The sequence below is a fragment of the Lycium barbarum genome, chromosome 5 (assembly GCF_019175385.1).
Source record: "Lycium barbarum isolate Lr01 chromosome 5, ASM1917538v2, whole genome shotgun sequence".
Classification (NCBI taxonomy): Eukaryota; Viridiplantae; Streptophyta; class Magnoliopsida; order Solanales; family Solanaceae; genus Lycium; species Lycium barbarum.
The window spans coordinates 93,995,382-94,023,166 of NC_083341.1; the positions used below are offsets into that span (position 1 = coordinate 93,995,382).

The 27,785-nt window shown below is 40.6% G+C and overlaps 1 protein-coding gene across 1 annotated transcript; it reads right to left on the reverse strand.

Annotated features, from left to right (window-relative positions):
* Positions 1–3,810: 3,810 nt before the first annotated feature.
* LOC132641069 (uncharacterized) lies at positions 3,811–27,778 on the reverse strand. Its single transcript, XM_060357948.1, has 3 exons — positions 23,151–27,778; positions 21,905–21,987; positions 3,811–13,320 (listed from the first exon to the last, which is right to left on the reverse strand). The coding sequence occupies exon 3, from the start codon at positions 10,642–10,644 to the stop codon at positions 9,283–9,285; it is 1,362 nt and encodes a 453-aa protein (XP_060213931.1). The 5' UTR covers positions 10,645–13,320; positions 21,905–21,987; positions 23,151–27,778; the 3' UTR covers positions 3,811–9,282.
* Between the last annotated feature and the right edge of the window lie 7 nt (positions 27,779–27,785).

Consider the following 27,785-nt stretch of genomic DNA (forward strand, 5'->3'; position numbering starts at 1 on the left):
AGGCCGCAGGAGCAAGGGGCCGCCCCTGCGTGAAATGGTCCACATCTGCGGACCAAGTGGACCTCGCACCTGCGAGATTTTGGGAGCGAAAGCGGACCCGTAGGTGCAAGGATAGGATTGTTTCTGCGAAAATGGCTGGCAGTTAGATATTTATTCCCCCGTTTTGAGATTAGTCTATTCATTCATATAGTTAGAGCTTAAGACCTCGATTTAAGGAGGCTTTTGAGGGATTTTGAAAGATTCTTTTGGTGGGTAAGTTTCTAATCCTCCTTTTACCATTATATCATCATTATTAAGGAATTGCATGTTAGAAATCATGATTTAGGATGGGAAAATTGGGGCGTTTAGCCCTAGGTTGAAATTAGATTTTTTTATTCGATATGGAAGTCAATCCATGATTAGTTTTACATGGTTTTCTGGATCTATACTAATAGGCTAATTCTAAGCTAAAATTCCAGTTTTTCCCTTTGAGTTCAAGTTTGGCTATTTTGGGTGCATTTTTTGGTCCTGATTAGATGTATAACAATATGGGTGTCTATGCACTCGTATGTTAATGTAGAATTTGTATTTGACAGAGTTCGATCTTTCGGAAGCACTTCGTAAAGGAAAGGCTTTGGCTTGAGGATTCGTGGATCTCGCTAGGCTTGAGGATTCGTGGATCTCGCTCGGCTTTCGAGGTAGGTTACGGTTTACACCTTTAAACTCAGATTGGAGTGCGCATTTAGCCTATAAATTTTGAAGGCATATTAGGCGTGATGGGGTTCCACCTTAGTGACTGCGATGAGAACTTGGGTGGGTATTGTATAATGTATCGGGTAGTTAGAGGCAAGGAAGCATATTATGACATGGATTGCATGTTGAGCCTTCGGGCATTGGTTGTGGTGATAAATCCACTTAGGTTGGCATGTTTGTTGCTTATGTGGGTTATGATAGCCATGTTTGATCTGTACTTGCTATGATTGATTTACTTTACCTCATTACTGTTTCTCATCTCATATGAACTATGGAAAGTTTCGAACATGTGATTTGATGCATGAAATTGCTTGGTGTTGAATATCCACTCTTTAACTTCATAATATTAATGGCATAAGTTATTACGCATGTTGCACTTTCTTATTATGTTCTCTTTGAATGAGTTATGGAAAAATGAAGAATACGAGATTGTATAAAGGACCGGGATAAAGGTAAGTATTGTTCTTACTGTTCGGCGTTAAGGTCCGGCGGTGTAGTGAGTTTCTTGCAATTCGGCGATAAAGTCGACCAAGTCTGACCCTATCAGTTTAGTTTCTCCCACTTCGAACCACCCAATTGGTGATCTGCACTTGCGCCCATATAAAGCCTCATATGGGGCCATTTGAATGCTAGAATGATAATTGTTGTTGTAAGCAAACTCGATAAGCGGTAAGTGATCATCCTAACTACCTCCAAAATCCAATACACATGCCCGTAGCATATCCTCAAGAGTCTGGATGGTACGCTCAGCTTGCCCATCAGTCTGTGGATGAAATGCCATACTAAGACTCACCTGAATCCCCAAACCTTCTTGAAAGATTTCTAGAAATTGGTTGTAAACTATGTCCCTCTATCGGAAATAATACATACTGGAACACCATGGAGACGCACTATCTCTTTGACATAAAGCCTTGCATAATCTTCGGCTATATATAGAGTTCTGACTGGTAGGAAGTGAGCTGACTTCGTAAGTCTATCCAACACTACCCATATAGAATTGTACTTACGTTGAGAACGAGGCAAGCCTGCAATGAAATCCATATTAATCACTTCCTATTTCCAAGTTGAAATTTCCATAGCTTGCAACAATCCACCTGGCTTTTGGTGTTCAATCTTTACTTGTTGACAATTAGGACATTGGGTCACGAATTCCGCTATGTCTTTCTTCATTCCATTCCACCAATATATGGATTAAGATCATGGTACATTTTCGTTGCTCCAGGGTGAACAGAATAATGGGAACAATAGGCTTCTTTCAAAATATGATGACGTAATCTGGCAACATCGGGAACACACAACCTGCCTCGGCATCTGAGAACTCCATCTCCAGAAATCTCAAAGGATGACTTTTCCTTCTGAGAAAGTGTATTTCTGTAACGAACTAGTATGAGATCCTCCTACTGGCGCTCTTTCACCTCAACTACTAGTGACAAAACAACTGAATTCTGAATGGTAGCTCCCATATCGCCCGAGTCCATTACCCGAACTCCTAGGCTAGCTAACTGCTGGAGCTCACGAGCTAACTCTCTTTTCTCTGGCTGAACATCACATAAGCTACCCGTTCGCTTTCTAGGGATGATATAGAATGTTAACGTCATAATCTTTCAACAACTCCAACCATCGCCTTTGCCGTAAATTCAATTCTTTATGCTTGAAAATATACTGAAGGCTTTTGTGATCCGTATAAATATCAACATGGACACCATACAAATAATGTCTCCACGTCTTCAATGCATGGATCACCGCAGCTAACTCTAGATCATGGGTTGGATAATTTTTCTCATGTTTTCACAACTGCCTTGAAACATAGGCGATTACCTTACCATGCTGCATCAACGCATACCCTAACCCAACGCTTGAAGCATCACAATAGACAACATAGCCTTCCGATCCTTCTAGAAGTGTCAGAACTGGGGCAGAAGTTAATCTATTCTCTAACTCTTGAAAACTACGCTCACAAGCATCCGTCCATTGAAATTTTGCTGCCTTCTGAATCAACTTTGGTAGAGGCACAGAAATAGAAGAAAAACCTTCCACAAATCTTCTGTAATAACCTGCCAAACCCATAAAACTACGAACCTCCGTAGGTGTTGTAGGCCTTGGCCAAGTCCTCACAGCCTCAATCTTCTGGGTGTCCACCCGAATGCCATCAGCTATGATAATATGCCCCAAAAAGATTATCGAATTCAACCAAAACTCACACTTTGAAAATTTTGCAAATAGCTCTCGAGCCTGGAGAACTCTAAGGACAGTACGTAAATGGTTTGCATGTTCCCGAGAATGTCACGACCCGTCTAGAGGGCTACGACGAACGCCCGGTGCTAGCCCACCTGGGCGCCCCTTAGCTTACACTTACTCTTACATCTAGGTGAGCCACATAGTAAAACATACATTTCTATCCATCAATCATACTAGTCCCTTTGGACAACAACCTCTTTATATCATCATAGGCATCTATGCCACATCAATGTACATGGGCCGACGAGGCCAACAAAATGGTATACCAAATATAGGTCGACAAGGCCAAACACATCTAACCACATACACATGTCTACGAGCCTCTAAGAAGAGTATAACATATCACATAAGCGGGACAGGACCCCGCTATGCCCATAATTATGTACACAAAAGAATAAGTACCCAAAAGCTATATGTCACGACCCAGCTAGGGGCCACGACGGGTACCCGGAGCTAGTTACCGAGCACCGCTCACTCTACTACTTATCTTGCTCATTTAATACTCTTTTATCAATTTTACATACCAATTGTAGGAAAAATCATATTTAATCGAAACATAAATACTTTATATACATTTGACTCTCGGCCATCAAAATAATATACATACATATGAAAACCTCTTGTGAGACCATCTAACCCATACTGCGTATCTACGAGTCTCCACTAACATAATGAATACATGGACAAAACAAGACTCCGTCATGCCCAAAATATGCATATATGAATATACATCAAAAGAATAGCCATAAGCACCTCCGAACAATGGAGTGCTATCTAACAGCTGATAGCTACTGAGAACCTGGGCCAAGCTCTCCTCCCTGTCTACCTGTGGGCATGAACACAGCGTCCGAAGAAAGGACGTCAGTATGATTATTGTACCGAGTATAAGAGGTGTACATAATGAAAGGAAACATCAGTAATATGAGGATAACATCAATATGAGACAACTGAATCTAACTGATAATCATACATGAAGTAATGCATGATGTCTTACTCATCATCATAACATGTATGCATCATATCCAAGCTGCCCGTCCATGTCGAAACGGTGTGATAATCAATAATATTAGCCCGCATCCAGGCCTCCCGCGTCCGGGGTACCATCTCATGCCGCCCACTAGTGGTGTCTGCCCACGCCCGTAGGTCATGGTGTATCCGTATCGCCGCCCGCCGAAGCGGTGTCTGCCCGGCCAACTAGGCCCGGTGTGAAATGCTCATGACATGCTCAATGTAAATGCTCATAGTAATATGCTTATCATAAAATACTTATCTTATCATAATGCGTATATTTGACTCATGGTCAACTTTACTCTATCGGGGTGACGTAAGGTCGTGATCCCCCGATTACATTATGGAACCGTCATGGACATTCTGCCTCACCTTGAAAGGACTAGTACATAAGGTGAGTGTAGGCAAGGAATAACATCATCATCATTCTAGTGTCATCATATCGTATAACTTATCTCATATAGACATTCATAAGTATAAGCTTTTAACTTCTTAGAATGTAAGAACTCACGAAAGAAATAGGGATTCAAGTTAAAAGATTCATGCCTTTAGAAAGAAGGACTAGCCTCACATACCTTGGTCGTTTAGCTAAGATATCGCTCACTTGTTCTCCGTCGATATCACGTCGTTACCTTCATAAGAGAATTCATATCAACATTAGTAACTGACTATAAGAACGTGTCGCTAATTCTAGGAGAAGTCGGACAACGCTTCCTTCGCTCATGCTACTTTTCTCACGTTCTATATCAACTCCCAATATTCATAATATTATTCGCAATATCATAATCGACAATCGTCATTTACGTGCGTTTGGCAAAATCCACCATTTTCCTCCAATTTTCCCTTATTCCTACTTCTAGCTCATCCTTGCGTTTTCATGCATTTACTGTTTGTTTCATGATATAAACATCATTTATAACGTATTAGTACTCACAAAACTTCAATATTCATAGTTCGATTCCACTATCATTCATTTATGTCACTATTCACTCAATAATGACCCATTTCTCTGTTCTATTACATTTCAAGTGTCTAAGCTTTCCAATATTTCAAACAATATGGAATAATCATGAAACTTACCTTGGAGGATGGTTGAACAATCCTTAAGTTGAAATACTTCAATTGGCCAAAACCCTAGTTCCACCTTCTTCGGAATTTCTTGACTTAGAAGATCCTTTGATGTGTTCTTACACTTATTCTCATGAATTTGGTGTTGATAATCTTAGGTTTCCTTGGATTTTCTTGCTATTCTTAGAGTTGAAGTGTTGAACAACACTCTAGAGTTTTCTTGAAGTGTTGGATGAAAAATGATGTGAAATGGGCTTAAGTTCCCTTTTAATAATTCAAAATCTGATCTTTAATGAAAACTTGTCGGGATGAACAGTGGTCGTAAACCACCATATACGGACAGTATTTTGATTTACGGTCCGTCCACTATGGTCATATTTAACCATTTCAAAGACAGAAAGTTTTGGCTGATGGACATGGTAGTTTACGACCTGGTTTACGGTCCGTAAACCAGTTTACGGGCCATAAACTGGGTCGTATTTAACCATATTCAACATTTACAGAAAGTTGGGATTTTTGACAAGCTGGAGGACGATTGCACTATACGGTCCGTAAATCACTTTACGGGCCGTATAGTGCCATATACGACCACTGGCTGAAAAAATTTCCGCGACTTTCTTATTTCCAAAAATTCTTAATTAGCCATTCCCGACTTAACAAAACATCATTCACCCAACTTTTCATCATTCCACTCATCATACAAGTACGGAGAAACTTCCGAGGTGTAACATTATTCCCCCCTTTTGGAACATTCGTCCTCGAATGTTCGACACTCGGGGATTCTGGAAAAATTTTGCCAGAGTTTCCTTTTTAAATTGGATACTACCTTTCCATTACAACAACCCACAACATCTTCGCCTCACAGGGCTATATCACAATATCAACACATTTATGGCCACACACGACCAAAAACATAAAACTAAAACATACATACCTTACACCATCGACGTCTCATCTTGAATCTCTTCTGGGGATTGGAACAAATGGGGGTACATAGATTTCATCTTCTCCTCCACTTCCCAAGTCATTTCTTCCCGATTATTGTTCCGCCATAGAACTTTGACTGAAGCAACCTCTTTATTCCGAAGCCTTCGTACTTGTCTATCCAAAATGGCAATGGGCATTTCCTCGTATGTTAGCTTCTCTGTTACTTGCACATCATCAACCGGAACTATTCTTGTTGGGTCTCCAATACACTTGCGGAGCATCGAAACATGGAATACTGGATGCACGGATTCGAGCTCTGAAGGCAAGTCCAATTTATAGGCTACTCGACTTACCTTGCGAATGATTTGGTAGGGTCCGATATATCTGGGACTCAGCTTTCCCTTCTTGCCAAATCTCATCACTCCCTTCATCGGCGATACCTTCAGGAACACCCAATCGCCCACTTGAAATTCCAAATCTCGTCGGCGATTATCTGCATAAGACTTTTGGCGACTTTGAGCTGTTAACAGTCGGTCTCGAATCACTTTAACCTTTTCAACTGCTTGTTGGATCAAGTCGGGGCCTATCAATTGTACTTCTCCGGTTTCAAACCATCCAATTGGAGATCTGTATTTTCTTCCATATAAGGCTTCATACGGGGCCATTTGAATGCTGGAATGATAGCTGTTATTATAGGCAAATTCAATAAGAGGCAAATGCTCATCCCAATTACCGCCAAAGTCCAATACACATGCCCGTAGCATATCCTCTAAGGTCTGAATAGTGCTTTCGGCTTGTCCGTCGGTCTGCGGATGGAACGTCGTGCTGAGCTTAACTTGGGTACCTAGACCTTCTTGGAAGGAGTTCCAGAACTTGGCTTTGAACTGTGCCCCTCTGTCTGTGATAATGGCCAAAGGAATACCGTGAAGTCGTACAATCTCCTTGAGATACAATTTAGCATAATCCTCGGCTGAATATGTGGTTCTAACGGGGAGAAAATGAGCTGCTTTCGTGAGTCTATCCACGATCACCCATATAGAATCATACTTCCCTCGCGTACGGGGTAATCCTACCACAAAATCCATGTTAATATCTTCCCATTTCCACGTAGGAATTTCCATTGCTTGCAATAACCCTCCTGGATTTTGATGCTCGGTCTTCACTTGCTGGCAATTCGGACACTGTGCTACAAATTCTGCTATGTCTCGCTTCATGCCATCCCACCAGTATACCAATTTGAGATCGTGGTACATCTTGGTTTCACCTGGATGAATAGAATACCGGGAATAATGTGCTTCCTCTAAAATCCATTGGCGCAAGTTTGCCACATTCAGTACACATAGCCGGCCTCGATATCTAAGAACCCCTTCTATGGAAACTTCGAATGGAGACTCTTCCTTTTCCTGAGATAGATCTCGATAGTGGCTTAACTGACGATCTTCATATTTCCATTCCTTCACTTCTAGATTCAATTATGAAACTGTGGGGTCATTGACGCTAATACCTGCATCTCCTGAATCAATGGGTCGTATGCCGAGACTTGCTATAGAATGTTCACATCATAATCCTTCAGTAATTCTAACCATCTCCTTTGCCGCAGGTTCAACTCCTTCTGTTTGAAAATATATTGAAGGCTTTTGTGATCCGTATAGATGTCCACGTGCACACCATATAAGTAGTGTCTCCATATTTTCAATGCATGAATGACCGCAGCTAGATCAAGATCATGAGTGGGGTAATTCTGTTCATGTTTTCGCAACTGTCTCGAAGCATATGCAATAACTTTCCCATTCTGCATCAATACACATCCTAATCCCACACCGGAGGCGTCACAATACACTACATAGCCATCTGATCCTTATGGAAGTGTTAGCACCGGCGCTGAGGTCAACCTATTTTTCAGCTCTTGGAAGCTACGCTCACAGGCATCACTCCACTGGACTTTAGCTGACTTCTGGGTTAACTTTGTCAATGGGGCTGAAATAGATGAGAAACCCTCTACAAATCTTCTATAGTATCCTGCTAACCCAAGGAAACTACGAACTTCTGTAGGCGTCGTAGGTCTTGGCCAAGTCTTCACAGCTTCTATTTTCTGAGTGTCGACTTGGATACCATTATCTGAAATAACATGACCTAGAAATGCCACTGAGTTTAGCCAAAACTCGCACTTCGAAAACTTTGCATACAATTCCCGATCTCGAAGAACGCCAAGAACAATTCTTAGATGATCTGCATGTTCTGACTCTGTGCGAGAGTACACCAAAATATCGTCGATGAACACTATCACAAAGAGATCCAAAAACGGCCTGAACACATTATTCATTAAATTCATGAACACCGCCGGGGCATTCGTCAACCCGAACGACATTACTCGAAACTCGTAGTGACCATATCTTGTCCTGAAGGCTGTCTTGGGAATATCTGCTTCCCTAATTCTCACCTGATGATAACCCGATCTCAGATCTATCTTGGATAACCATTTAGCACCTTGCAATTGATCGAACAAGTCGTCAATTCTAGGAAGAGGGTATTTATTCTTTATTGTCACCTTGTTCAACTGCCTGTAGTCGATGCACATTCGTAGAGATCCGTCTTTCTTCCTTACGAACAGGACTGGTGCTCCCCATGGCGAGGAACTAGGCCTTATAAACTCCTTCTCAAGTAAATCTTTTAGCTGTGCTTTCAGCTCTTTCAGTTCTGCTGGAGCCATTCGATATGGAGGAATAGAAATAGGCTCGGTGTCTGGTAGTACATCAATAGCAAAGTCGATCTCCCTTTCTGGAGGAAGGCCTGGTAACTCATCGGGAAACACATCTGGGAATTCATTCACTACTGGGACAGACTGGAAAGTTGGCACTTCCGCTTCCGTGTCATGAACCCGAACTAGATGACAAATATAACCCTTGGCTATCATCTTTCTCGCCTTAAGGTAGGAAACAAACCTACCCTTTGAGGAAACGGTATTACCCTTCCACTTGAGTATGGGCTCTCCCGGAAATTGGAATCGAACTACCTTTGTCCGGCAACAAACATTAGCATAGCATGATGCCAACCAGTCCATACCCATAATTACGTCAAAATCTATCATCTCAAGTTCAATTAGATCAGCCCTTGTCTGACGATCACCTATAATGACTAAACAGTTCTGATATACTCGCCTCGCTATTACAGGATCACCAACCGGAGTGAATACCTCGAAAGGTTTAATTGGCTCAAGTCTTACCCCAACATAATCAGCGATATACGGAGTAATATATGAGAAGGTAGAACCTGGATCAATCAGAGCATATACGTCACGGAAAAATATTGTCAAGGTACCTGTGACAACATCTGGGAAGACTCAAGATCTTGTCGCCCAGCTAAAGCATACACACGGGGCTGTACAGCACCTGAAGTAGATGCTCCCCCTCTACCTCTGCCCCTACCTGCTGTAGTCTGAGGAGTCTGTGCTGTCGGGCGTGCTGAAAAAGAACCCGCTGCTGAACCTGTAGGCTGAGTCCCAGCTCTATCTCTCGCTGAGGGGAAATCTCTCATCATGTGACCAACTTGCCCGCAAGCATAACAAGCATCCGAACCCTGACGACACTGTCCGGAATGTAGTTTGCCACACTGGCTACACTGCGGTACTAGAGGTCTCCTCTGGCTAAAGTCTCCCCTAGACTGCGAATCTAAGGCCCTCGAACTCTGCCCCTGGCCTGACTGAAAAGAACGGTCAACCCTCCTATCTGAGAATCTAGGAGGTGCACTAGTCAATGACTGACCTGAGCACCTAGAATATGTCTGCCTCGGTCCCCCTCGGTACTCACTGCTCTCCCCCATAGATCTAGCCCTCTTACCTTGTCTTCTGTCACCCTCACGATCACTTCTCTGCTGTCGTTGTCGTTCCTCGAGGTTCTGAGCATGGGCCTGTATCCGGGAAATATCCATCCCGTCTTGCAAAGAGGCTGTCAGGCAATCTCTGAACAAGTGTGGTCCTAAACCACTCACAAATCTATAGACTCGGTCCCCCATGTCAGCCACCATAGTCGGAGCATACCGGGCCAATGAGTTGAATTGCATACTATACTTTCGGGCACTCATGCTTCCTTGTTTCAAATTCAAGAACCTGTCCGCTCGAGCTCGGCGGACTTCAGGTGGCAAGTAGTGACGAATAAAGGCATCTACAAACTCTTGCCACACGGGAGGTGGTGCATTCTCCCCTCTTGTTATCACCCAATTCTTATACCATAGTACCGCCACGTCGCGAAGTCTATATGAGGCCAACTCTACAGATTCAGTCTCAGAAGCATGCATAAGTGTTAGCGTCCTCAACATTTCATCGATAAAACCTTGTGGGTCCTCACCCGGCTTCGACCCGAAAAATTCTCGAGGATTTAGAGTAAGGAAATCACGGGCTCTTGTACTAGCTGAACGATCACTTGGGCCCGCATTCTGTCGTTGTGCCTGAGCGGCAACCAACTGCGTCAATAAATGTATGGCCTCGGACACTTGTTGACCCGAAGCACCCGGTGGAGGAATCGGAGCTGAGGCTCCTCCCTGCTCTTCTACATTGGGCACGGTCTCACTTTGCGATTCACTTTCCTCTACATTTGTCGGAGGCTCTCTTTCCGCCTGCCTCTTTGTCGAAGCTTTACCTTTCTGGGCAGCTGTAGCTTTTCCTTTCGGCGGCATTTTCTGAAACCATAACGCACTTTTAGGAATGATATAATCCTAGACATGGCTATATCGCACGATCTCATGAGAAGAAAGATGGTCATTTTCCTAAATGCCCTGTAGCCTCTTGTTTATTAGCGTGGCGCGCAACACACCATAAACACGACTCTACTAGACACGGCTCATAGACATTTCCTAGGGCGAACTGCTCTGATACCACTTCTGTAACGACCCAGCTAGGGGCCACGACGGGTACCCGGAGCTAGTTACCGAGCACCGCTCACTCTACTACTTATCTTGCTCATTTAATACTCTTTTATCAATTTTCATACCAATTGTAGGAAAAATCATATTTAATCGAAACATAAATACTTTATATACATTTGCCTCTCGGCCATCAAAATAATATACATACATATGAAAACCTCTTGTGAGACCATCTAACCCACACTGCATATCTACGAGCCTCTACTAACATAATGAATACATGGATGGAACAAGACTCCGTCATGCCCAAACTATGCATATATGAATGTACATCAAAAGAATAGCCATAAGCACCTCCGAACAATGGAGTGCTATCTAACAGCTGACAGCTACTGAGGACCTGGGCCAAGCTCTCCTCCCTGTCTACCTGTGGGCATGAACACAGCGTCCGAAGAAAGGACGTCAGTACGAATATTGTACCGAGTATGAGAGGCGTACATAATGAAAGGAAACATCAGTAATATGAGGATAACATCAATATGAGACAACTGTATCTGACTGATAATCATACATGAAGTAATGCATGATGTCTTACTCATCATCATAACATGTATGCATCATATGCAAGCTGCCCGTCCATGTCGGAACGGTGTGATAATCAATAATATTAGCCCGCGTCCAGGCCTCCCGCGTCCGGGGTACCATCTCATGCCGCCCACTAGTGGTGTCTGCCCACGCCCGTAGGTCGCGGTGTATCCGTATCGCCGCCCGTCGAAGCGGTGTCTGCCCGGCCAACTAGGCCCGGTGTGAAATGCTCATGACATGCTCAATGTAAATGCTCATAGTAATATGCTTATCATAAAATACTTATCTTATCATAATGCGTATATTTGACTCATGATCAACTTTACTCTATCGGGGTGACGTAAGGTCGTGATCCCCCGATTACATTATGGAACCGTCATGGACATTCTGCCTCACCTTGAAAGGACTAGTACATAAGGTGAGTGTAGGCAAGGAATAACATCATCATCATTCTAGTGTCATCATATCGTATAACTTATCTCATATAGACATTCATAAGTATATGCTTTTAACTTCTTAGAATGTAAGAACTCACGAAAGAAATAGGGATTCAAGTTAAAAGATTCATGCCTTTAGAAAGAAGGACTAGCCTCACATACCTTGGTCGTTTAGCTAAGATATCGCTCACTTGTTCTCCGTCGATATCACGTCGTTACCTTCATACGAGAATTCGTATCAACATTAGTAACTGACTATAAGAACGTGTCGGTAATTCTAGGAGAAGTCGGACAACGCTTCCTTCGCTCATGCTACTTTTCTCACGTTCTATATCAACTCCCAATATTCATAATATTATTCACAATATCATAATCGACAATCGTCATTTACGTGCGTTTGGCAAAATCCACCATTTTCCTCCAATTTTCCCTTATTCCTACTTCTAGCTCATCCTTGCGTTGTCATGCATTTAATGTTTGTTTCATGATATAAACATCATTTATAACGTATTAGTACTCACAAAACTTCAATATTCATAGTTCGATTCCACTATCATTCATTTATGTCACTATTCACTCAATAATGACCCATTTCTCTGTTCTTCTACATTTCAAGTGTCTAAGCTTTCCAATATTTCAAACAATATGGAATAATCATGAAACTTACCTTGGAGGATGGTTGAACAATCCTTAAGTTGAAATACTTCAATTGGCCAAAACCCTAGTTCCACCTTCTTCGGAATTTCTTGACTTAGAAGATCCTTTGATGTGTTCTTACACTTATTCTCATGAATTTGGTGTTGATAATCTTAGGTTTCCTTGGATTTTCTTGCTATTCTTAGAGTTGAAGTGTTGAACAACACTCTATAGTTTTCTTGAAGTGTTGGATGAAAAATGACGTGAAATGGGCTTAAGTTCTCTTTTAATAATTCAAAATCTGATCTTTAATGAAAACTTGTCGGGATGAACAGTGGTCGTAAACCACCATATACGGACCGTATTTTGATTTACGGTCCGTCCACTATGGTCGTATTTAACCATTTCAAAGACTGAAAGTTTTGGCTGATGGACATGGTAGTTTACGACCTGGTTTACGGTCCGTAAACCAGTTTACGGGCCGTAAACTGGGTCGTATTTAACCATATTCAACATTTACAGAAAGTTGGGATTTTTGACAAGCTGGAGGACGATTGCACTATACGGTCCGTAAATCACTTTACGGGCCGTATAGTGCCATATACGACCACTGGCTGAAAAATTTTCCGCGACTTTCTTATTTCCAAAAATTCTTAATTAGCCATTCCCGACTTAACAAAACATCATTCACTCAACTTTTCATCATTCCACTCATCATACAAGTACGGAAAAACTTCTGAGGTGTAACACTATGGCTCCGAAGGAAATGGAGCTTTGCTATGTAGTCTCTGAGAATGTAGCTATGGATCGAGCCTGTCTCCCTGTGCACCTGCGGGCATGACGTAACATCCACAAACAAAAGGACGTCAGTACGAAGAATGTATTGAGTATGTAAAGCATGATCAACAACAATATAGAAGCATAATATACAACATATGAGACAACATAGGATGGGAGATAATAATATCATCGTCATGGCACTTACTTGCCTTTCATAGAAACTTTCCATTCTAATGTGTGTTTGTGCTCATACCTCAATATCCGTATCTATATTCGTATCCGTTCCATATTAGTACTAGTATTCGTATACATACCCTTATTCACATTCATATTGTATACATAATCATATCACATACATAATCATATCATATACATATCATTTACATAACATACCCGACCCCGAAGGTTCAGTGTTTCACGTACCCGACCATAGCTAGGCTCGGTGGTCATACATACCTGGCAAACCAAGGCTCAGTGTTACACATAGCTGGCCCTACCAAGGCTCAGTGTGATCCGTACCCAACTGCAGTGGTGTGCGCGCGTTACGTAAACATACATACATATACATCTATACATATACTACCCGGCCATATAAGCTCGGTGTTTCATAGTAGCCATACAAGGGCATACATACATATAGCTCATAAGCATCCTTACTATTATCATTACTATCATCATCGTCATCATTATCATTATCGCTATTACCATTATAGTCATCCTCAATATCATCATCACTATTATCATCATTCATCATACTTACCTTTATAGGCTTACTCGTCATACGAGGAACTTAGTACAATCATAGCATATCAATAATCGTGAGCTTAATAGCTCGGAAGATCGAATCATTTATGTGACATCATAGACTTATGGAAGATTTAGATGTTTGGCCAAAGAACCATGCCTTATGAAAGAAGGGTTAGCCTTACATACCTTTCCGTTCAACTATTTACCACTTGCACGTTCTCCTCCGAAGCTCACGTTTCTACCTTCATTAAAGTCATACTATCATTAGAATTGATAGCTAGCATACATGACTAAACTAGAGAAAATCGGGCAACGTCTCCCCTATTTATACGACATTCCTCTATAGTGTATTTCAACTCTCAAACGTCAACAATACATTCACAACACTACAACAATAGTCATTATTCATCCACATTATCCATATTCTAGACTCACTTTTCAATCATCCATATCCATGGCCATAACGCACGACTATGTCCATTCACGTACATTGCTCATCTCATGTTCTCAACATCATTTATAACACATTTACATTACAAAACATCAGGACTCATAACTCAATTCAAACTATTTCTCAAAATGGCACTATTCCACATTCATGACCCATTTTGACATACCTTTCTACAATCCAAGTATTTCAACTCTTAAATACCTTAAAAAACATATAAACATCATAAATCTTACCTTAGATGTCGTAGGAATAAGCCTTGGTTGATAATACTCCACTTAAGCAAAACCCTAGTTTATCTCCAATGAGATTTCTTGACTTGTATGATCCTTAATGGGTTTTCTTATACTTGATTCACTTAGTTTATGTTGTTGTTCACTAATAATCCTTGAATCCTTGTGGAATAAATGTAGAGAGAGGTTTTAGAGAGAAGGGATGAAATGTGGAAATGAAATAATAAACTTGGATCCCTTATTTAATGACTTAAAATCTGGTCTAGAGTGAACAGCGCAGTGGTCGTAAACTTGGTTTACGGTCCGTATTCCAGTTTACAGACCGTCCTTCGTGGTCATATTTAATCATAACAGAATCAGAAACTCACGCTGAGACGTGGTGATTTACGGACACAGTTTACGGGCCGTAAACCACTTTATGGTCCGTATTTCAGGTTGTATTTAACCATTTGGTCATTTGGCAGAAAGTTGAAGTTTTTGGAAGCTGAAATACAACATGGCAGTTTACGGACCGTATACCACTTTACGGTCCGTATTTCATTTTACGACCAACTGGCCAGAATGCAAACCTGCAACTTTTCACATTTCCAAAACCTATGATTAGTCATTGTGGAGCATAACCTACCTTTCATTGCAATTGCCTTTGAAATCTTACTTAGAGTCATCAAACGTCGTTCCCTTCTTGTTAAAACATCATAGACTCGTATTCTTCGTTAGTCTATTCACCGTACGTTCACAGGGGAATTTCCAAGGTGTAACAGAGAATATACCAGGATATCATCAATGAATACAATCACAAACAAGTCTAGGAAAGGCCTGAACACATTGTTCATCAAATCCATAAATACTGTCCGTGCATTAGTTAGCCCAAACGACATTACCCGGAACTCGAAATGACCATATCTCGTTCTGAAGGCCGTCTTAGGAATATCTTCCTCCTTGACTCTCACCTGATGATAGCCGGATCTCAAGTCTATCTTTGAAAACTATTTGGCACCCTGTAGTTGATCCAATAAATCATCAATCCTTGGAAGCAGATATTTATTCTTGATCATCACCTTATTCAGTTGTCTGTAATCAATACACATTCGCAAAGAGCTGTCTTTCTTTATCACAAATAACATGGGTGCTCCCCACGGGAATGAACTAGGCCTAATAAAGTTTTTTCAAGCAAGTCCAATTGTTCTTTCAACTCTGCAGGAGCCATTCTATAAGGAGGAATAGATATGGGCTTGGTATCCGGTAGTACATCAATAGCAAAATCAATCTCCCGCCCTGGGGGAAGGCCTTGAAGCTCATCCAGGAATACATCCAGAAACTCATCCACTACGGGGATAAACTAAAGAGTCGGTGATTCGGCTTCTATATCTTGAACTCAGACTAAATGATAAATACAACCTTTCGCGATCATCTTTCTTTCCTTGAGATAGGAAATAAACCTACCTCTCGGGGATACTATATTTCCTTTCCATTCCAAAACTGGTTCTTCCGGAAACTGGAAGCGAACCATTTTCGTCCTACAATCAACATTGGTATAGCAAGAAGCCAACCAATACATGCCCATAATAACATCAAAGTCCACCATTTTCAACTCATGCAAATCAACCATAGTACGATGATCACAAATCACAACTACACAATTTCTATATACTCGGCTAGCTATTACCGGATCACCAACGGGTGTAGATACCTCGAAAGGTTTGATTGACTCTGGCTTTACCCCAAATCGACCAGTAATATAAGGAGTAACATATGACAATGTGAAGCCTATATCGATCAATGCATATACATTAAGAGAAAATACCGATAATATACCCGTGACAACATCAGGGGAGGACTCAAGATCCTGTCATCCTGCCAGAGCATAAATACGGTGCTAAGGACCACTAGAACCGGGCGCTCCTCCTCTACCTCTACCACGGCTAGCTGGCGTCTGTGAACCTTGCCTCGGAGGGCGTATAGATGACGAAGACCCCGCTGCTGACCCGGTGGCCTGAACTGTCCCTCTAGTACCTCTCGAAGGGCAATCACGCATGATATGGCCTGGCCGACCACATGCATAGCAAGCATCTGAGCCTAACCGACACTGGCCCCAATGTAACTTCCTGTACAGAGAACATCATAGCATGGGTGGCCTTGCCTGGCCCGAGTCACCTCTGTACTGAGAACCTGAAGCTCTAAAACTCTGACTCAGCCCGGAGTGAGTAGAACTATCAAATCTCTGGCCAGTAAACCATGGAGGCGCACTAGTCATGGAATGGCCTGAATGCCTATAAAACTGCTGCCTTTTCCCTCCTCTGAACTCACTAATCGTACTCGAAGATCTAGCCCTCTTGTTATACCCTCTATCATGCTCTCGCTCACTTCTTTGTTGTTGTTGGCTTTCCTCAAAATTCTGGGCATGGTCTTGAATGCGGGAAATGTTCATATTGTCCTAAAGTGATGCAGTCAAGCACTTATCCATCAAGTGTGGACCTAAGCCACTCATAAACCGATGCACCCGATCACCCATATCCGCTACCATGGCCGGAGCATACCTAGCCAAACAATGGAAGCAGAGACTATACTCTAAGGCACTCATACTTCCTTCCCTTAGATTCAAGAACTTATCGGCTCTAACCCGCCGAACCTCTGGGGGCAAGTAGTGTCGTAGGAAAGCATCAACAAATTCTTGTCATACCGAGAGAGGTGCATTGACTCTCCTAGAAGACAACTAAACCGTATACCAATGAACTGCTACATCCCGCAATCCATATGATGCTAACTCCACCGATTCAACGTCGAAAGCATGCATTAACCGAAGTGTCCTCATCATTCCATCAATAAAGATTTGAGGGTCCTCATTCGGTTTTGACCCGAAGAATTCCGGAGGGTTCAAGCTAATAAAGTCACTGGCTCTTGCACTAACCGCCTTATCACCATGACCCATACCTTGTTGTGGGCCTGAGCGGAGACTAACTGAGTCAACAATTGAATGGCTTCTTTCATCTCTTGGCTTGAAACATCTGGTAGAGGAGCGAGGGGTGCTTGAGCTGGGGCTGAGGCTCCCTCATGCTCCTCAGAAATAGGCAACGAGTGAGAGGACTGAGATTGAACCTTATTGTGGGACTCACCTCCCTCTATATCCGTTGGCGGTACTCTTTCAGCCCGCCTTTCTGCCACTGTCTTGCCCTTTTGGGCTGCCGTAGCTTTCCGCTTTACAGGAATTTCTTAAATACATAAGACACGGTTAAAGGAAGAGAAATTCTTATATCATGGCTCTATCGCACGATCTTATAAAGAAAGAAGGTCATTCATTCCTAAAAAAGCCTGCAACCTCCTTTTTATAAGTGTGGCGCACAACACACCCATAAATAAGACTCTACTGGACACGGATCGTAGATACACCCTATTACGAAACTACTCTGATACCACTTTCGTCACGACCCAACCGGAGGGCCATGATGGGCACCCGGAGCTAACCCACCGGGCACCTCTCATCATACTTTCACAATCATATCTAGGTGAGCCACATGGCCCGCTAACAATCTATACGCATCAGTAATACCATTTCCATTGGGCTAAGACACTTTTATACCAACATCAACTATGCCCATTTACATATACACAAGTCGAAAAGGCTAGCAAAATGAATTACAAAATTATGAGCCGACAAGGTTACAAGACATCAACCTGTACACAACTATCTACGAGCCTCTAAAGAGAGTATGCAACATCATATAGACGGGATAGGGCCCCGACATGCCCATATATATACACAAAAGAATAGTACCAACAGCTGCAGCTCCGAATCAAGTGGAGCTCCCCTAAGCAGTCTCTGAACAAGAAACCTAAGGATCAACTCTATCTCCCTGTACACCTGCAGGCATGACGCAGCGTCCACAACAAAAAGGACGTCAATACGAACAAGGTACCGAGTATGTAAGGCATAATCAATAACATAATAGAAGCATGATAATAATATAAGATAGAAGAGTCATGGGATGATAAAGTCATTTATACCTCTAACGACGTCCATCATACTTTCTTACCCTCTTTCTAATGGGAACCTTTAATTACATATGCTTTTATATATATAGTAGTACCATAACCGACCATAAAGGTTCGGTGTCTCATATACTCGGCCATGACAAGGCTCGGTGTTATACATACCTGGCCCTACCAAGGCTCAGTGTTATCCGTACCCAACTGCAGTGGTGCGCACGCGATAAATATCGTACCTGGCCACATAAGCTCGGTGTTCTTAATAATCATACTTTGATATGCATATATATACATATACATAGGAGTACATATGAATCCTCAACATCATCATCATCATCACTTTCATTATGTCTTTCCTTAGAGAATTAACTATCATAGGATGAGACTAATGGTATTGTGAGAATATCAAGAATCATGAGATTTAGTGATTCTAGGAATGAAGTCATCTTGGAAGACATTATGGAATTCACATGAAGGTATACAACAATGGGATCATGCCTTAAGGAAAGAAGGTTTAGCCTTACATACCTCTTTTTCTTCTTAGCTACTTAACGTTCACAGCCAAAGCTTGAGAAATCTACATTTAAAAAGGTTTCATACAAAGGTTAAGTCTTAAGGACACTCTTAAATTCAAACTAGAATAATTCATGAGCTAACGAGAATTGGGCAGCATTTCCCCTATTTCCTCTACTTCTACCGAATTTCAGAACAACCCCTAACAACAATGACATTATTAGCAATACCATAATCAAGATACTTTACTCAAATTAGGCATCATTCAATCCCCAGAACTCCTTCTCAAGATCATTCATAACAATATCTACACCACAACACCATACATACTTACATACAATACTTCATCAACATCGTTAGTATCACGCACAACAAGATTATACTCATACCATGGCAAGAATTTCAATTCAAGTTAACCTATAGCTCATAATATCCTCAAGTTCACACTTGAACTCTATTTTCACTTTTCTTCCTTTACCCACATGGTATAATAATCAAACAACCTTAAACAAATGTAAAAGATGTGAAATCTTACCTTAATCACTCAAGAACAAGTCTTGGATCAACTTACTCCTCTAAAGTGAAGTCTCCAACATCAACACCAAAGGGAAATCTTGAGTTCCACAAACCCTAGCAAGCTTCTTAGCACTTGAACCTCTTGATTCTCTTGGATTTGGCTTGGATTAGTTTATAGTGTCACGACCCAGCCCCGTGGGCCCCGACTGGTGCCCTATTTGGACACCCCAAACAGGCTTACAAACCAAATCGTCATATTATAGCTTAACCAAAAATTTAATATTCATCATCTTAAACAGACTGAAAACAATTATTTTCTTAAGCGGTCGCGCGTACAAAATATCATATCAGAACTAACAGAGGCGGCGGAATACACATCGCCGAATATATGCACATATACAAACGTACTGGCCATTTAGGCCGCATCCAAATCTGATAGATTGGCGGAATATACATCGCCAGATCCATACACGTGTACAGACAATTAGGCCGTCTTGGCCATAATAGCAAACGGGACCGCATTAAGACGCAGAACATAGACAAGCGAACACACACATGACCCATTACCCATATATATGACTACAGGCCTCTACAAACCATAACAGAATCATATAACGGGACAGGGCCCCGCCGTACCCCAAATAATAAAATATACAGAAGTCGATGAGAACTAATAAGATGTTACTGTAAGGCCCTCTCCAACTACCAGCAGAAGGAAACTAGAGTCCGACAAACATCGCAGAACTTCTTAGTACTTAATTTACATAATTACCTCCATATATATATGAGTTGTGAGCGAGCCATTTAATTCCCAACTACTTGTCATACGCTTGTATTTTTCCAATAAGGTGAAACTTGGTCGTTGGACATTTTTTCCCCTCAACATAGGCTTTTCTAAAGCAAGGTGTGGTTGGAACGTATTCTGGTCCGTTTAAATGAATTAAGAATTTGCTAGTCATATATGCTTTCTCGAAATAAAATTTCCCAAATAAGGATGGTGCTTCTTACGAATGACATGGAGGGCATCTCGTAAAACTTTAATCCAACATAATAGATTTACCCTATCGGCATCGACGGTCAAAACATGTTAAGAACTTATATCTCATTTTTCCTTTTTATAATTCTGGAAAAATTTGGGCAGAGGTTCCTCTGTACTTCTTACTATCCCAACACCTGCACGCAGAAATACCAGCAATGCCTCACAGGGCCAACATATATACGTACATATCATATCGTATCATAACCACACATGGCTAATTAAATTTCAAGTAAAAGTATGAAGATGTCGAGACTTACCTCACATACATAACTCAAACGGCACCGATGGCACTTTCCTATTTACTTTCCCTTTTCGATCTTCAACTTTATATTTCAATCATACTTCAAATGACTTCCCCAACATACATCTTTCATACCATTGCTTACCTGTGTACTGTGTAGCTTCTAATATCATCAGTCACTGTCTTTTGTCGCTACCGTTCTCCAGCTGAAATTAAGGGTTAGTAGAAAGGAACTCATTTCCTACGGCTGGCTCTATCGCACGATCTAAGATCCAAAGAAAGGTAACACCTTAAATGTCCTGTAGCCTCCTGTTAATAGATGTGGTGCACAACACACCGACAAACAAGACTCTACGAGACACGGCCTATAGACATTCCGAGGACTAACCGCTCTGATACCACTTTTGTCACGACCCAGCCCCGTGGGCCGCGACTGGTGCCCTATTTGGACACCCCAAACTGGCTTACAAACCAAATCGTCATATTATAGCTTAACCAAAAATTTAATATTCATCATCTTAAACAGACCGAAAACAATTATTTTCTTAAGCGGTCGCGCGTACAAAATATCATATCAGAACCAACAGAGGCGGCGGAATACACATCGCCGAATATATGCACATATACAAACGTACTGGCCATTTAGGCCGCATCCAAATCTGATAGATTGGCAGAATATATATCGCCAGATACATACACGTGTACAGACAATTAGGCTGTCTTGGCCATAATAGCAAACGGGACCGCATTAAGACGCAGAACATAGACAAGCGAACACACACATGACCCATTACCCACATATATGACTACAGGCCTCTACAAACCATAACAGAATCATATGACGGGACAGGGCCCCACCGTACCCCAAATAATAAAATATACAGAAGCATATACATCACAAAAGATATGTACCAATATATAGGCTCCGGATCAAAAGGAGCACTCTGTAACAACAGGATGTGTGGCCTACACTGACAGATCACGAACCTCTGTACCTGCGGGCATGAAACGCAGCCCCCGAAGAAAGGGGGTCAGTACGAAAGATGTACTGAATATGTAAAGCATAAAGTACAGAAACCCAAACCATAACTGAAGTGAAGGGTACAAAAATAGAATACCGGATCAAAATATCAAAACCTATACGAAAGACATATGTACATAATGCAAACAGAAATCATGCATAAGGCTCAGGAACGTGGTCACCACTCCGACGCTGGTGCCACAACACAGCATACTCCAGAAGGTTTCAAATCTCCGTACACACCCCGAACACAGCATACTCCAGAAGGTTTCAAATCTCCGTACACACCCCGAACACAGCATATCATCACAACATATCATATCATCAAAACATATCATAAGCCATATCACAGCATAACTCCATAAACGGAATCCGGCCCTATGGCGAGGTCTCGGGAACCGTAACACATCATACAGCCGAATATATCATAGTACGCACGATTACAAAACCGGCCCGGAAACCGGCGAACGATATCATAGTAATAGGCACGAGCAGAGTAGTGCGGAAACCACATGCATATACACAATTAAATTCCAAGACTCGACAAATAAATCCATATACGTATATATATATATATATATATATATATATATATATTGAGATCAGAAAGCTCAAAGTAAGTATCGAGTCTGTCAGAATTAGTATACAAAAGATATGAGCCTTTAAATTTACAAAACTTTCGAAAAATACTTCATAAGCCATTTTCTGAAAATTTTGTATCATTCACATTAAGGAGCTTTCAAATAACTTATGGAGCAAATCAACGGAGCCTTAAATTCATAGGCAAAAGTCCCCTTTTTATATCATACAAAAATAGATCAAGTAAGACAAATGAAGGAAATCTCGGGACTAGTGGGCCCACCTCGGGTCAAGTCGAGGTGGCGCACGAAATTCACAAACATTAGACTCTATGGAGTCATCCATGAAAGTTTCAAAGCGATTCGATTACGTATGTGAAAGTTACGAGTGCTTGAGCATTTCTTTCCAACAAACATATGATTCTAATTCAATTTCATTGAATGAAATAATACTAAAAGTAAACTCGGATTTCTAGGAACAGGATATTCCCCAAGGCTCAAATTCAAACCTAGTACACCTAGGACATGCCAAAAGAAGGAAAGGGATAGCTTTACATACCTTTTTCACTTCTTACGCTCGCCCAAACTCAAATCCCGTTCGCTCCAAAATCTACAATTGGTCACAATTACCAAATGTGAATTTCAAGCTTTTAAGAATTCAAATAAATCCATATTTGTCTACCGAAATTTCGGCAGCATTTCTCCTATAAATTCAACATCCCCGAGAATTAACTCGGCCATAACATCAACAACAACACCCACAACAATACCAACAACATCAAAAATCACAATAAAACACATTCTAACATAAAGGCTCTCCTTTTCTACATTGTGCAACAACTCCCATTCCAACTTCACACTTCCAACCCAATGTCAATATTCTCACAATTATTTACTACTTCAAGATTATTCAAACATAATCCAATAACATTCCAAATAATACTCAAGGATTCAAACAATCCCGCCAATTCCATATTCCATCTGAAGCTTCTACAAACGCAACAAAACAACAAAGTTGTATTGTTTTCTTCCAAGTTCATTAATGACAATCATAATTCACATTTTAGAACTCTATTTCCATAGTTACATAAAAACTATATTAAAAACATATAATTTCCCCATAACAACATACTACCAATTCCAATGCCGACTTAAATCGTTAAACCTTTATTTACGTCATAAATGTCATAACGACACAACTAACAAGCCAAATAAAATTAAATTCACCTCTCCCCTTCATCACCATGGCTCACGACCATGTACCCACTTCATACACACACACGCCATGCATCCACACACCACAATTCCATAATTTTCATGCAACTCTAATCACTAAAACATATGCACTTATTTCATAACATAAAAGAATAAAATTATTACTTTTTTCTTCCAACTTCCACTTCCCGCAAACAGAGTTTTCTCGCTTAACTAATTATACCACGTCGAAGAGCGTCTTGAGCTTAATAAGAATTCAAGAAGAAAGAGATTTTTGGATCAAAGTTGATGAACTTGGAATTTTTCTCTTCTTCTTTTTGTAGCTTAGCCGAATGGCCCCTTTGGATGTTCTTCAATTTGTTTTTGTTTTTTGTTTCTTGAATATTCTTGAAGCTTAGCCTCTCTTTTATATTAATTGGTCACATGACCAATTCCATGGGCTTGGGCCAAGGCTTGGCCGGCCACCCCTTATACTTTGGGCCTTATTTTCTCTTCTTTTTTTTTTAGCCCAATTCATTAAAATCTTATTTCGTAATTCACGAAACTAATTTCTAAAATTTCAATTTTGCCCTTATCCTTCCTCCGTATTTCCACATCAATATTTTTCATGAATATCACACATATGTTAGATAAAATAAAACGTAGCCTTATTTTTGTCAAGTCAAAATCATTTCTAATTTTTCGAATGCACAAAACACGGGATATAACATATAGACCTAAAAAAAGGGTTTTGGAGAGCTCAAGGATCTGATTTGGGAAAATGAAATGTCCAAATGATATCAAATGAAATATATAAAGCGTAACTTACAATCCCGTCGGGCAATCCTACACCCACTTTGACGGACCGTCAAAATTCCTACGGTCCGTCAAAGTGCATCGTCAAAGTGGCCAGCCCAACATGGCTCACTGTGACCATTATACGGTGGTGCTCCACCATTTGACGGGTCGTCAAATGTTATACAGTCCGTCAAATTGTCCGTCAAATTGTCCGTCAAAGTGCCATCTTCCGATAAGTTGCTCCTTTCAATTCGTTTGACTCTCAATCCTTATGGAACCTTCTTGGCACTTGCATAACACTTCATTAACCATACAAGAGGCCCCATAGCCCCTCCTCAAGACATTACTAAATAAATATTAGCTCAATTATAGAGAAAACTTTTCCAAACATGACTTACATCTCACTTCCTTCAACGAACTTAGTTCCACATTTTCATATGACTTCAAAATCCTATGGTACACACTTTAAGCTATCTAATACTTTCCTTAATCTCGTAAGGACTTCTTATTCACCTTAAGCTCGCATTAGTCTACTCACAATGCAACAATCCGAGATCTAACATATGCATTCATCATCATATATATTTTCCTTCGGGGCTATGCATTCATCATCATATACAGTTTCCTTCGGTGCTATACAGATATGCGTATTGACTTCGGGTTTATACAAAGATACAATTTTCCTTCGGGGCTATACATTCATCATCATATACATTTGCCTTCGGGGCTATGCATTTGTCTTCGGGGATATACATATATACGCATTGCCTTCGGGGCTATACAAAGATACAGTTTGCCTTCAGGGCTATGCATTCATCATCATATACATTTTCCTTTGGGGATGTACAGAGATACAGTTTTCCTTCGGGGTAATTTACATTTGCCTTCAAGGCTGTTTTACAATTTAGCTATGTACATGCCACTTCTAGATAAGGCCAACTGCTTTTATAGTGTTGTACATGTTATAGGAGTCACATAAAGGTAAGTTATGCCCAGATTATCCTTGACTCCTCGCTTACTTTCAGTATTACAGCTTTCAATTATTTAGTTGCCTTACATGCTCGGTACATTATTTCGTACTGACGTCCCTTTTGACGGGGGCGCTTTATTTCATGCCTGCAGGTCCTGATAGACAGACAGAGAGATCCCCCCAGTAGACAGTACAAAGTATCAACTTGATTGGTAAGCTCCACTTCATCCGAAGTTACCAGGTCCAGAGTTGGTATTATTTTGTGTATATAGAGATGATGGGTAGGTCGGGGCCCTGTCCCGACCACAGTATAGTTTGATCTTTTTAGAGGTTTGTAAACGTGTCCTGTATATTCAGTATAATAGTATGGTGGCCTTGTCGGCCCTTGTTTATATCTTGCTTTGGGTTTTGCTATTGCAGAGACATATGTCGGCCTTGCCGGCCTAGATTATTGTACGTATGTTCAGAGTTCGTAAGTTACAGATGGTATGCTCGGGGTCATACGTATGTTCAGAGTTCGTAAGCTACAGATGGTATGCTCGTGGTCATGTAAGGCACTAAGTGTCGGCCACGCCTCCCTAGGTTTGGGGCGTGACAACAACCAATAATCTTGAATCTAGGATAAGAAGAAAGAAAGGATAAATCTAGAATTGAAATGCAATCAATTAACCCAAAGAAACAATGAAAAGAATCTAGGAACTAATTAGATTAACATTCAAATACGAAATACAATCCAAAGGAAGAAGAGATGAACACATGAATTATCTATTCGTAGTAATTCAAGAGAGGTTCAAGAGGAGGTATGAGACAATCACCAACTCTCAAAAGAGTAATCTACACTCATAATCCAACATAATCTATCTTCCAAAAGGAAGACATAATAGCCTATTTGTATTAGGATTTATTATCCAAGCAAAAATACTAAAATACCTTTTACCTTATGGGCCTTCAATTTAAGACTAAAAACATGGGTCTTCTTTCTTCTTTTGGGGTCCTAATAGTCTTGGGCTTTGTTTTCCATTCTTTAAATATCCACATAAGCATAGTGTGGATCTTGAAGTTCGGAACGAAGCCTCCAATTTCATGATGGCCACCCCATATCCCATCAGTTGTGTTATATGTTCAATGTTAAGTTAACATCATTTGAATTGGAGTTCTAATTTAGAATTCTAATGTATATAATTGAATCACAATTGAGTTTAAACTATTAATCCTTACATTTTTCGTAACAACCAATTTATTATAAATTTAATTTTTCTAATAACATAGTGCTACGCAAAAGCAAACATTAAGGAGTCAATTTCGACTCAGTTCAAGTCCGGTTAAGCTCGATTGGACTCGGCTGGGGCTCGACTCATTACCGAGGCCTATTTACCAAACACCAAAAATAAGTAAATAAATCACTTATTTAAAACAAAAAAAAAAAAAAAAAAAAAAATCATGAAGAACATTTTCCTCCATACCAGACACACCCTTAAGTCTAATCTCGAATATTAGTTTATGAGGTAAGCATTGTACTTCATACAAAAATAAGACATCTTTTGATAACGAGTTAATTGTTTAGCGACGGGTACTTTTTTTTGTTTTGTTATATCTCTCATACTCCTGCTTGGCTTAAATAGTTATGCCTTACCCCACAACGTATCTTTTATTTGTTGGAAACTAATAACATGGGACCTACAGCCCAAAGATTGAAATTAGACGACTAGTGAAAATTAAACTCCATTCAAAGAGGTGGTCTCAACAAGTGTCTCCCTGATCAACTGAGCTCCTAATTCAGGAATTTTGAAAACTTACAAATATAAGTCATTTAACTCAAAAGCTTTTGCATATTCAAGTTAATTAATGATTTCCAAATAAACTGGATTAAGCAACCTAACACTCTTAATCAATGTCATGACAAGTGATGACCAAACTAAATTTAAAACAAACTACAAGCTGATTGCATTTTGAATCCTTCTTTTTTAATTCACTTATTTCTTTTTCTTTCAAATTTCTTTTTTCTGAGGTGTCACAAAAGATAAGACAAAAAGATGAAAAAGGAAACTAAATGGCACTCCCTCCGGATCAAAACAAGAATCCACTTAGCTTTTTTTTCTTGGATAAAAAAAAAATCCACTTAGCAAATCAAGAAAGAATCAACCTTATTTTTCCATATTTGCCCCTATTAATTGTTATATGATCAAATCCCAATGCCTATTTAATTAGAGATAGTTTAGTCAAATTATCTAT